This window comes from Nothoprocta perdicaria, unplaced genomic scaffold (assembly GCF_003342845.1).
Source record: "Nothoprocta perdicaria isolate Ctin4 unplaced genomic scaffold, notPer1 scaffold_240, whole genome shotgun sequence".
Classification (NCBI taxonomy): Eukaryota; Metazoa; Chordata; class Aves; order Tinamiformes; family Tinamidae; genus Nothoprocta; species Nothoprocta perdicaria.
Genome location: NW_020455467.1, coordinates 403,056 through 415,784, shown reverse-complemented (window position 1 = coordinate 415,784; position 12,729 = coordinate 403,056). Strand labels below are relative to the sequence as shown.

The window sequence follows — 12,729 nt, the reverse complement described above, 5'->3', positions numbered from 1 at the left end:
TAACCAGGTTGTGTTTTGCAAACCACTTTGGTTTGCACTCTTCTTGCAATGGGATGTCTGCTATGCATTTTTTTGCCTCAGCTTTGAAGTATCATGCTCTACTCAGACCTAGCCCAAATGATGCTCAGGGTGTCCTTCCGAGTCAGTATTGTTATCTGTAGTTCTGTTAGCTGCATAAAGTGCTTGTTTCTTCCCCAATAATTATTATTTCAGCTTGCCAATACTGAATTTCATTTGCTGTTTTTTGTCTTGTTTCCTAATTTGATTAAACTCCTGTAAAGTGCTTCACAGTTTTGTCAGGACTCGATACAAGTGTATTTTAGTCATCTGCACAATTTTCTGCCTCCCTTGCTGCTGTGATCTCTCTAAGACATTAGTAAATGCTTTATATAGGAGCGCATAATGGGAAGGCTCGAGTGTATGACTGTTATCTCTAGCATGATGAAAACTGATGGATTAATTCCACTTAGTTTCCCTTTCGTCTTGTTTTTGATCAACGGTAATATTTTGCCACTCAATCCATGCCTGTTTAGTTACTTTAGTAGCCCCATGTGAATAAATTTGTCAGGAGTCTTTCAAAATCTACCTAAATTAATCCAACTGATTCGCCTTTATCTTACTGTTTTAATGGCAAGTTCCAAGAATTCTAATAAATTAATAGAGCGTGATTTCCCCTTGGGGATACTAGACTGGTATCATATCATGACCTTCCTGCTGTTTCATTATTTTGCTTTTGATTATTATGTGTTTCCATAGTGCACATGCCTGACTCACTGGCTCGCAAAGGTTACCAGGAACCTTTTCGGAGGACAACATTCGCTTCTCTACAATTCTTTGCAGTTGCCACTCCTCTTAAGTCTGTGCTACATTGCTTCCAAATGATAGCCTTGTCATTTTTTTATATGTTATTAAATGGAACCGAGAGAGAGGAGGGAGTCTTTTGTTAGCAAGCCATTGGTGCCCAGAGCTCTCCGTTTTTGGCACTGAACAGGTTTAGGCACAAGGGGAGATGCAATCTTGTCTTGGCACCTCTCTGTTCCCATACTGGCTTGGCCATTAAAGGACATGAGCATAAGCAATGGGCGCCCTTTGGAGCTCAGCTTCAGATTGCTCACAGGACCAAGCGGCCCTTCAGCTTATGGACAGGTTTCTGGGAAGTCACTTCATGCACAGGTTGTGTTTTAAATGTGACCGTAGAGAGGGTGGGTCATTGCTCAGCCCTGTTTGTTGTGTCATTGTTTCTTTTTGCTAGTACCCCAAAGCTGGGGTTAAATGTAAATTTGCAAGCATAATTTGAATTTTAAAAAGGTATTTAGCTCCAAATTCTACACATGATTGTTTCCTTTTCATTGAACTCTTTCTAGGTCACAGAGCTGAATACATGACAACAAGGTAAGACCTTTTTATTTGACTTCCTTTAGACTTTGCTATGCATGTAATAAAATTTGAGGAGCTGAAAATTTTAGAACAAATTCTTATGAATATATATTTTTGATAAGTTAACAACAAATAACCTGCCTTCACCGATGTCAACATATTTGCTATTTAAACAGGACTGTGTATTCACAGGGAGGGAGCGTTGTTTCGCACTGCTTAGTGCAGCACATACTCTTTCTCCTTTGGGCTTCCCTGCCCCATCCATCAACTCTGAGTTAAAAATAAAATAATAACGTTGCCTTCACAGACAAGAAGTTTGCTCTGTGTTCTAGATTACTTGGTTTCACACTGTCTTTTCTACCTGGTCCCCATATCCTGGGAACATCTCTGCAAAGCTTTAAGAGCTCCCTTCCTTCCGTAGGCCCGTAGTCCATTTTAACTCTGTCCACTGGACTTTGTCACCCTCTTTCCTTACACAATTCCAACTGAGAAGTGGTGACAAATCACAGCATTCGTCCATATTGCTGACATAGTTAATGTGCAACACTGCCCCTAGATGCTACCAGGTACCTATGGGGGTCGCCAAGCCTGCACCTAACGAGAAAAAGTTCTTTTTGACCCCGCAGCAGGTGACACATCAGGTTCACAGCATCCTGAATTCCCTGCTCTGCAAGCAGTTGGAGGAAAATGGGGTAGTGTTTTACACTGGTGAAGTGAGGGAACAGCTTGGGGCCATCTGAACATCTGTCTTCTCGCAGCTGGTCACTGAAGTTCTGGAGAGAAGCCCCGAAGGAGCCGGCGCAGCCTGAGGCGCCAGTCTGCTCCTCAGCGCCCTGCTGGGCGCTGCCTGTTGCCCCAAGGCTCAGCTTGGGTTCCTCGTGGCGAGACACGCAAACACAAATGTTCTTCAAAGCCAAAGTTAAAATACCGAAGGGAAGGGGTTTCTTTAAAGCTGTAGGTATTACAGTGACAGGCCAGATTCCCACCACTATAATGTTTTCAAAGTATTGTTCCTTACCCCATCCTCCAAAAACACTGAATTTTTTGCTGATTCCTGGAAGAGCCACAGAAACATTGGACTGTTGATGCAGGAGAATTAGGGAAGCTGTTGGCATGCAGAATGCCACACTATTCACAAAAGAAATCACAACTTGGAGAAGAATATTTGTGGTCTGTGATCACTTTCAGTTATACTTGTCACATGTGTGGCATGTAACATACTAGGTAAACATCTTGCAGACCAAAGTTCTGGGTGTATTTTTTCTTTTTTGGGCTTGTGCTGCTTTTGTCTGTTTGTTTTACATTCATGACTTTTAACAAATTCTTTTTGCTAATGTGCAAAGTGTTTATTTTCATGTGTAAAGATGTTGATGGCCGGATGTGGAAGGCTGGAGCTCTTTAACCTTAGTGGCTCTAGCTGCGAATGCGGACGGTTTGTTCAAGGCAGCGCGTGCTGAGCAGCTTTACTTTGCGTTTGAGCTTCTCCAGCATGAAGCAACCGTCCTGCTTGGTGGAAGGTGCTCAGAAAGCCCTGTGCTCTGCTGCAGCGGGCATGACAGCAACAGCAAGAGGCCATTCCAGTTGTGTGACATTTGCAAAATCTGTATATGATAAAACAATGTACCAGGGATTCATCGGGAATGTCATAGTTATCCATAAGGATTGTACTTTTAATGGAAGAGTTCTGTAGTCACTGTTACACTTGAATTTGATGCAGTGCCTTTGCTTGCGAAGTACTGTCGTTATTTCTCCCTTTACAATGTCCTGTTGTTTTGCCATGAGCTTACAGACGTTTCATTTTATTGTGTGACTTAATTCTGCCTTGCTCAGTAATGATATTCCCTTCCCTTAGGCCTCCAAATCTTCCCCCTAAGCCCCAGAAACACAGGAAGCCCAGACCCCGGTCCCAGTATAGTGCTAAGTTGTTTAATGGTGACTTGGAAACATTCGTTAAGGTACTGGCACCAGCCACCCGAGTGGCTGATCTCGACGCTTCTTACTATAATGGTCAAGACCTCACGTGAGCTGAGGCAGATCATTATGTTTAAGTCTGTCCTGGGGCTCTTTCCTTTCCTGGTTGATCCATATAATACTTCCTGAAGTCAGAGGGAAAGCCGAGGTTTTGTTCCTCACACGAGACTCACTGCAATTTTGTTAATCAAGTAGAGAGAACTTTGGCAACCTGGGTTTGGGGACCGCAGCATCATTTAGAATATAGGAAGTAGTGGTGCATCCCACAGCTTAGTAAACTTCCTGTTTAAGCTTGACATTTTAGTTAGGTTCAGCATTCAAAGCCTGTGCAGAAGCAGGTTTGATATCCAGCTCTAGATTTCCTGTGACTTGAGGAATTTATTATATTGTGTGAAATTGTGATCACCACTATTCTGGTTCTTATACCTTTTCTGTATTTACTATCTTCTTCTTTTTCCTACTTTTGTTCCTAATAATGCTTCTAGCCGGGGCCGAAGGAACTCTCACACAAGACATCAGGTATAGTTTGGTGGAAAGAGACCCGTCCCGCCTCGCCGTCGCGCTGCATTCACCCCTGGCTCAACATCAGTTCTTTCACTGAGCTGAAAGGAGAAGTTTGCATTAAGGAATGAGTATATGACTCATATAGTCATTGGGTATGACTACAGCAGGCAAAACTGAACCAGAGCATGACTGTGGAGTGATGGACGTCTTAAATGATGGATATATCCTTGTTCTCTAACAAGCACCTGCTCACCACAGTCAATTACTGTTCCTGTGATCAGAATACTATGTTAAAGGAGAAAAAAATCTTCAGAAAGTACGTATCAATACACAAATTTTAAAAATTAAGTGACTGAGATTCTAGCTCAATACACAAATTTTACAAATTGAATGACTGAGATTCTAGCTGTAAGCTCTCTGACGGGGTTTGCATGTTGTATGGAATCTTTTTTTCCTGCTGTGAAGCGTTGTTGGCAGCAAGTATTTTGCAGAGCCAAGTTCTGGCTTCTGTGGTCCCATACCCGTTTAGCTGCCTTTGAATGGAGCTTACAGCCAGCCTCAGTGAAACTCCATGAAGAACGACTGCTGTTATGCAGGTGCTGCATCCTCGGTGCAAGAGAGAGTGTCATAAGCAATTCCTGCTAAAAGATGAAAGTAAGCAAAGAAACAGAAACTCCCACAGCAAAAATCCCATTTTTAGAAAAGCACAAATGATGATGCAGGAAGAAATGCTACCTCATCCTGTTCTCTCTCCTTGCAAAGAGTTCTCCCTGGCACGAGAGGGGTGAGCTTATTGCAAGTGGAGAGAGCCCTGCCTAATTAAAACTCTGCAAAGCCTCCGTGGCCAAAGACCTTGTCCTTCTTCCTAGGGATGAGTCATTCTGACAGGCATGAAAGATGACAGTGAGTAAATTCCAGCATTGCACCACATGGCTTTGCACTGCATTTTTGCATCAAAATACTCATTAGTAAATGAGTGATCATTCACTGATTACATCAGATTAACTTCGCAGCAGCAGCAGGGTTCATGTTCTGGACATCTCACCCACACAGATTGTTCCTTCAGATTAGGTCCCTGTCATTAGATCCAAAACCCAAAGCTGGTGGTTTAGATTACAGAAGAGTCTTGGATAACTGTACGTTAGTGCATAGCTTTGAACGTCTGTTCAAGAGAGCAATTTTCTTCTTGGTAATTTCTTACTGCAAACTCTCTTTTCAGAGGTTTTCCAGCCTTTGCATGAGTCAGTGCACTAACAGGAGATGTGAGTGCATGTTGAGCACATGTTCTAATGTTTTGGGCGGTGGGTTTGGGATGTCAGAGGGTTCAATGTATATGAAGATGACAATATTCCTAATTTAGAAGTTGACATATTCCTTCTCCTCTTTCCCTATTTTTTTTTTAATTCAACTGATACTGAATCAAGACACAGCCCAAATAGAAATTTTTGGTCCACATGTTCTTGACTCTGGCTAGGTGATTTTTGTTAGGTTTAAACTTAAATGACAAACAATCAAGTCACAGTTCAAGTAATATAGTTACTTGAGTCTTTTGTAAGCCCTGCTAAAGCAACGAGGAGTACACAGAAAGTCAGGGGTGAAGTTGTCTCAGGAAGTGTGTTGTTTCAGTGCCTCAGCGTGTTAGTTTTTCAAACATATAAAATAGTTGGCTTCCCTGCTTGGGCTTAATTCATGATCTTCCCATTAGTGTAAATCAGCATGAAAGGGAAGAACTAGTATATAAGTTAAAAAAAAACATGTTTTGAGTTACAAGGTTCTTTTAAAATTCATAGTTTTGTAGTATAGAGTGTTTTTATATTAAACTTACGGATGAATTAGTTTTCAGAGTGCTTGCATATTTGAAATTTGTTTTGGAAAGAAAAATTATAGCTTTCAAGACAAGAATTTTCAAGGTGCCTATTATTTATGAAAAAGTGTTTTTCCAGCAGAAGCACTAACTTTGCTAAATAATTTTTAATCATATGGTTTGTGTCTTTAATAGATATTTGATGACTGAGAGTCATTAATGTGCACTGGGTGAAACACTGTTTCTTAAAGTGCCCAACACACTTCCAAAGGACTGTGACAATTCTTTTGGAAAAAAAAATGGTTTAAAAAGAAGGGCTAATCATTCACTGAAAATCAGTGTATGATCAACTCATCCCCCTACCACTACAAGCATTTCTTGTATTAAAGCATTATTGTTTTTTGTGAGCACATTTTTCCCCTCTCCTCCCATCATCTCCATGAATTAGGCCCTTAGCATGTAAGACTTTCCCCACCAGGAGAAGAAAGGTAAGTTAGATAAATGCAGAAAGATCATCTTCGTGTTGCACTATTACCATTAACATTAAATTTCAGAAGGAGAAGTTCACCACTTTTACTCATTTTGCTTCCAAAGTCTAAACCGAGTGCCTGAGCTTACACATACATGCAGTGTTAGGCAGATACAATGGCAGAGACAGAGAAGGAAGGCTGCAGGTTTCCTGATTCAGTGCTTTTCATTAAGAACATTAATCCTTTCTTTCCACCTCTTCCTTCCCTCCCTCCCCCTAATGGGAAGAGAATTGTGTCAGAAATGATTTTGTGGCGTTGTGGGGGCGTTTTGTCAGCACTGTATGTCCATCTGGACTGATAAGAAAACTAATTTTCACGTTCAGTCACGGGTAGGGAGGTTTCCTCTTTCACATTTGCAGTACACGTTTCTGCTTCTGTCTTTCCAGGATTCAGGACAAGTCATTCCTCTCATTGTGGAAAGCTGTATCAGATTTATCAATTTATATGGTGAGCTCTAAAGCACTTTATGACATTTCTTTAATCTCCTGGCTATTTCAGGTGTCTTTTGCATTTACTGCTACAGCTTTGTCAAACTGAAAAATAGATTCATTTCTCACCACTCTCTCCCATCTTTGCTTCAGGTCTTCAGCATCAAGGAATTTTTAGAGTGTCTGGTTCCCAGGTGGAAGTCAACGATATTAAAAATTCATTTGAGAGAGGTAATTGCATTTTCATATATTCAAGCACCTTAATATGTGACACTTAAAAAATCTGTTAAATTCTAATTACTTTCTTGGCTTTCTGAGTGAATTGCCATGCACTTTGTGTACTGCATCTAAAACTTTGCACCATCATATTCCTAAGAAAGTCTAATGATGATGGGTAAAGGCTTTTCTCCTGCAAAGCCTCAGGAGCTGGAGGTTACATCCTACCCTTGCTGTAGCCAAGGCCTTACGACACTGAATTAACTGCAGACTTCATTATATTGTTCATGGTAAACTGCAAGGAACACTTTTGTCTGTATTGTACTTTGAAGATCTTCAAAAAGGAAAGATTAGCCTTTTAATGGCATTCAAGAGACCACTTAATGCAATTTGAGCCCGCTGTTATTTGAGCTTGTGGAATAGGAGCGCTTGGCTTGCGAGTCCCTCTGCCAAAGCAACATCACGGTCAGAGCCCTAACAGGTTGTGAAAGAGCCACTTCCATGTTCATTCCTTGAAACCACTGCTTTCGTTCCTGAAGGAAACTTCCACACCAGAGGAGGAATCATGGGAAGGATACCAGGAAGCAAAAATAGCTTTTGAAGCCTGAATAACTGGCAACACCAAGCCTAGGATTGCTCTGCTAGCGCAGCCACGATCCAGGAATCCTCTAGGAACACAAGGATTCCTTGCGTTTAAACAATACCCATTACATTGTTTTTCAGTTTTATGTCCACTTCTTTGGATTTTAGAACCTGTATTTTAATTTCCAGATCTTTTGCAGATCGTCTGCTAATGGGAAACCCTTGGAGCAATAAGACTTGTGACTGATAGCATGAAAAAATACACTCAATGTTTTCCTCCTCGATACTAGCTATGTATTTTGTTAAACCTGATCTAGTCCTTGACAGAATATAGGAGGCAGCTTTTTTTACATGCTAAATGAAGCCACACTCTCTTTTGTTTTCATTTTACATCTGCTTGATGGTTAACTGCTTCTGCTGGGTAGCCTGATTCTGAAAGGTACCTACATTTCAAAGAAGTGCTTCGAAATAAAGATCAAGTCTCTAAAATACACATAGTCCAGTCATGGGCTTTAGGGTTTCAGTTTCCCTGCATTGTGCCACAAAACTGTTGAATGTATTTCTGAATGGTACGGGTTTTTTTAGAATGAATGTAGAAAAATTTGCAGATTGAAGAGTTATTTTATTCTATTTGCTTTATGTAAGGACCCAAAGAATAATCCGAGAAGGCCTCTTCAATTAAGAACATTTGTTCTTTATTTTAGTAATGACACATGATGACATGTCCAGAAATGCATTGTTGGACCTTCAGGGCCTAAGAGATCACTGGGTTGTGTAGTTTAAAGAAAGCTTTTCTCATGCTGCTATTTCAGTTTAATCACAGGCTGGGATTTCTGGATCAATGTTTATTATCTTACTCGAATGCTTGCATTGCCACCTCCCACACAGCACAAGCAAAAACCCCCAAATGTCACTCCCTTATACAAACGTTGCGTGCAAGAATTCTCCTGTTTGTGTCTTTTACTTGTTTTATTTACTTTTTTTTAGGTGAAAATCCTTTGGCAGATGACCAAAGTAACCATGACATTAACTCAGTTGCTGGAGTACTGAAGCTCTATTTCCGAGGGCTGGAAAATCCTGTCTTTCCTAAGGAAAGATTTAATGATCTTATTTCTTGTATCAGTAAGTAAAAATCCTTATTTCCTTCTCCTTAGAATTGTATTTTCACATATACAGTAGCTGCCTGGAAAAAGAGCTAACTTCACAGATTTTTCTGAGACAATTTGTTTGCCATCTGCAATAGTCTGGGTCAGTTGTTAGTCATCCTTGCAGCTGTGGTCATTGCCTTTTTCCAGTAGGATTAATGTACAGTGCAAGTCTTTGTTTAGCACAGCAGGAAGAAGATCTCCTGGTCTACAAGAGATGGTTGAATTCATACACATTGTTATTATTTTTTTGGCCCACTGGGGCAGACGGGAGGGGATGAAGTCGTGACTGTGCAAACGGAGTGTGTGACTTTGCACGGGGGTTTCCATGCAGCTTGCAGCCAGTGCTGGTGAAAGAGTAGCTAATAATAATAATAATAATAATAATAGTAATAATGTGAATAATTTGGACTCTGTGTGGGTCTGGGCTGTAGCTTAAGCCCCCAGGTCCAGCTGCTGGGAGAGCGCTGGGCGCAGGCGCCTGCCCTGCGTTCCGGCCACGGGCAGGATGCTCTGGAGCAAGAGCGGGCGGCTCCGTTGCCCACAGCTGGGCACGGGGCGCTGGGGGAATTGCGGAAGCTCTCCGCGGACGGCTGGAATGCACAAATCCCCCCGCCGGGCCCAGGTGCCTGCAGATGCGTGCCGAGGGGAGAGGCCAAGCCAGCCATCAATAGCTTCACTGTTCCCTGCGGGTCCAGCAGAAGAAGGCAGAGCTGCTGGCTCTGTGGAAGAATTTCCTCCTTGGAGCCCTTTCTCCGGGGATTGCTGGCTTCAGCCAAGAGGAGCAAGAGGCCGTTGCACAGGCCCCGGGGACCAGGGCTCCGGGGATGGGAATGAGGGCAGCCTCATTCCAGAGAGCTGGCTTGGGGGCCAGAGGAGATGGGGATGTGGGCAGGGTGTCCCGTGGGGCCAGCACAGACAGGGATGCGTGCAAGGTGTCCTGGGCTGGCAGCTTTAGCAAACAGGGATGCAGGCAGGGTGTCCCGGGGGAATGGAGGAGATGGGCATGCAGGCAGGGTGTCCTGTGGGGATGGAGCAGACGGGAATGTGTGCAACATGTGCCGTGGGGCCGGGCAGACGGGGATGTGTGCAGGGTGTCCACGGGGCCATCGCGCGCCCTCCCAGTGCCCCTCCACACGCAGCCGCACGGGTCTGGCAGGACAGACCGTGGCGCTCCGCTGCGGCCGTCGCTGCTTACCGGCCCCGTGGCGCTGAGGAGGACCTCGAGAGCGCAGGTCAGTGGCCTCATCCCACCCTTGGGATGGTGCCCAAGGGGACGCTGTGTCTTTAGGAAGCGTCACAGCAGCCCTGCCAGGATTCATCCCAGTTACCTGCTGTGCCACGGGCCAGCAGATGTCTGGGAGTCAGGGAAAAATGAAACTGAAGAGGGGGCCGCTCTAGCTCAGTTTGATCTTCTGCGTGATGGGGATGCTAGGACTTCCCTAACCATTCCTGCACTGCTCTGCAGTTATCTTGTGAATGGGTAAAGCACATCCAATGGAAAAAAAAAATACTGATTTAACAGCTTCGGCTGACAGATAATCTACCACATCCTTGGATAAACTGTTAAAATGATTAATCACTTTAATCATTACATATGTGTGCCAGGTTTCCTTTTCAAAATTTCTGCTGTCAGATTCTGCCCTTGGGATCGCTTTGTGGGATTATTATTTTGACTAACTATTAAGCAAAACAGGACTGGTAGTCTTATATGTGGAGGCAGTATTGCCCCCTAAGTGCAGATTCCTCCACTTGTGCTGAATGGCTTTAAATAGAATTGGGAAATGCCAAGAGTGAGTATTCGGCTTACAGAGACTGCACATGTGAGGCCTTAGGAGGCAGAAAAATATCTGCCCAAAACAGCCTTGTAAAGAAGAGGAACCTGCATGATTTCCAAGTGTTTCCTTTGACCATTGATGCCTCTTAAGACAGACAAAATATCTGGAGCAGAGGCAGAGGTTCAACTGACTGAGCATTTGTACACAGGAGCATGAGCCAGACTGTCCAAGGGGTCCAGTTCAGTTACCCCAAATGTTCATTTATTATAAAGAACTTTTAAGGAAAGTGACAATGAATACCAGCTCTCTATGGTGGGTTGTGGTTTCCTTAGAAGAGGTCACGGTTTTGCAAGTTCAGGATAGGCTGTAGATAACTTCTTGTGTAAGGGGGATTGACAACTGTTTTGGTAACAGCGTCATCGAGCAGAACTGGAACAAGTGATCAGCAATAGCCTTGAGCAAAGTTTCTGCTTTTCCCAGATACATTTTAGAATGGGGCAGTTATGGGGAAAGGACCTGTTGCCGTCTGATCATGTTTTTTAAACTGATTTTTCTTTCTTTGAAGCTCTGGTCTGGTTTGATTTCCACAACACTCTCTATAGGGCCACTCTGAAAAGTCCTGTCCATACTTCCTTCAGTGGCCAGAGAAGTTTGGGTTTTATCAGGACAAAAGGGATTTTCTCTTGGGACATAGTGGCCTGGTTTCATTTTCTGTGGTCAAGGGGGAGTTTTGAACATGGTGCAACACGAGAAGGAGGCAGCTCCTGGACCCCACGCCTGCAGCCAGCCCCAGGGCAGCAGCCGGGTGCCTCCTCATGTGCTCCACTGAACTGGCCACTGCTTCCAGGCAGGAAGATGCTTCTTCCAGAAGGAAAAGTTAACAAGATTGCAGGATACAGGACCTGGCACAGGTCAATCTAAATGGAACCGGTGTATTCAATGATGGGTCTTCCAAACCCACCTGGATGCCGCCCTGTGCCCCGTGCTCTGGGTGTCCCTGCTGGAGCAGGGGGTTGGACTAGATGGTCTCTAGAGGTCCCTTCCAACCTCAGCCATCCTGGGAGTCTGTATCGGGTACCATTAAAAGGCAAGGGTCCATCGCCATCCTTTGGCCTTGTCACTCTGCACATCCTGCATCCACATCTGCACGTCCAGGAAGACAGTCTAGGCAAGAGCCTTGTCTTGGAGCCTGTTACAGCTGCATTGGTCTCTGTGCTCATGGGACCCCGCTAACTAAAGAGTTCCTTCAGATGGTCCTCCATATTAATGGGAGCAGGGACAGGCTACTTTTCCTCCGTGAGAATAGAAGTCACTGTAAATTCTTTATGTCACAGCGGAGTATGCAAAGACCAGAAAACTTTAGTGGTTGCAATTATGCGGCTGTGAATAGTCCAATTCTTGTTGCATTAGTTTTCTGATAAAACAGTAAGGAACAAACCTTTTCAGCTTGTTGCACCAAATTTGTCAGTACATTTATGTTAATGCTGGCAGAAATTGTTATAAAGGGCAGAACAGGAAAACCAAATTCCTAAAGTTAATGTTCATGTAAAGCTGTAAAAGGGGCAGAATGTCACACATTTTATATGTGAATGTAATGGTGCTGGTGAAAAAAGCCCTTGAAACAGAAGTACTTAGCTATGGATGTCAAGCATAATTGAGGCTGCTGCTGTAAAATGAACCTTTCCTCAGTGGCTGCATTGAGGAATTCCTTTGCATTTATGCATATATTTTCAGATGAAATAGAGCATTGTGATTTAATGCTCTCCCCTTTGCAAATACATTGGAAACAGTGCAAAAAGACTGTGACTATCAGGATAATTTGTGTTAGCCTCATGAGAACATTGTTATTCTGTTTGGGTTTATCAAATGTTTTGGATAAAATGGGAATCACATTGTGACGGTTCCAGAGGAGGCATGCAAGGTAGGACAACATGGGAAAACTCCTTCTCTTTATGGGTTTCTGTGCATGACCCAGCCACGATGCGGTGTCCTCAGCAAAAAGGGTGCCTCCGGTTGCTGACAGCAGCCCATAACAGCCCAGAGGGTGAAACAAGGGGAATGCAGGAGAGTTGTGCTCTGCCTCCTTCCTGCCCTATGGCTGTAACAACAGGCTGCCCCAAACCCAGCGAGACGTTGGCGACAGGAGGGGGGCAGAGCCGTGTGCCCGGGGCTGCCCGCGCTTCAGCCTCCCCACACGCGCGCCCCGCTCGCCGTGGGGGCTCCTACATCCCTGCACCACAGGGAGTGGGAGCTCCTACATCCCTGCACTGTGGGGAGTGGGAGCTCCTACATCCCGGCACCACAGGGAGTGGGAGCTCCTACATCCCTGCACCACAGGGAGTGGGAGCTCCTACATCCCGGCACCACAGGGAGTGGGAGCTCCAACATCCCGGC

At 44.1% G+C, this 12,729-nt stretch overlaps 1 protein-coding gene across 1 annotated transcript in view; it reads left to right on the top strand.

The window, feature by feature from the left end:
- The window catches only part of SRGAP1 (SLIT-ROBO Rho GTPase activating protein 1), a 126,172-nt gene that overhangs the window by 93,222 nt on the left and 20,221 nt on the right, over positions 1–12,729 (top strand). Inside the window, exons 11-15 of the mRNA XM_026039796.1 lie at positions 1,365–1,392; positions 3,834–3,867; positions 6,573–6,633; positions 6,768–6,845; positions 8,400–8,534. Of these exons, the coding sequence (XP_025895581.1) occupies positions 1,365–1,392; positions 3,834–3,867; positions 6,573–6,633; positions 6,768–6,845; positions 8,400–8,534 (336 nt within the window). The remainder of the gene's footprint in view (positions 1–1,364; positions 1,393–3,833; positions 3,868–6,572; positions 6,634–6,767; positions 6,846–8,399; positions 8,535–12,729) is intronic.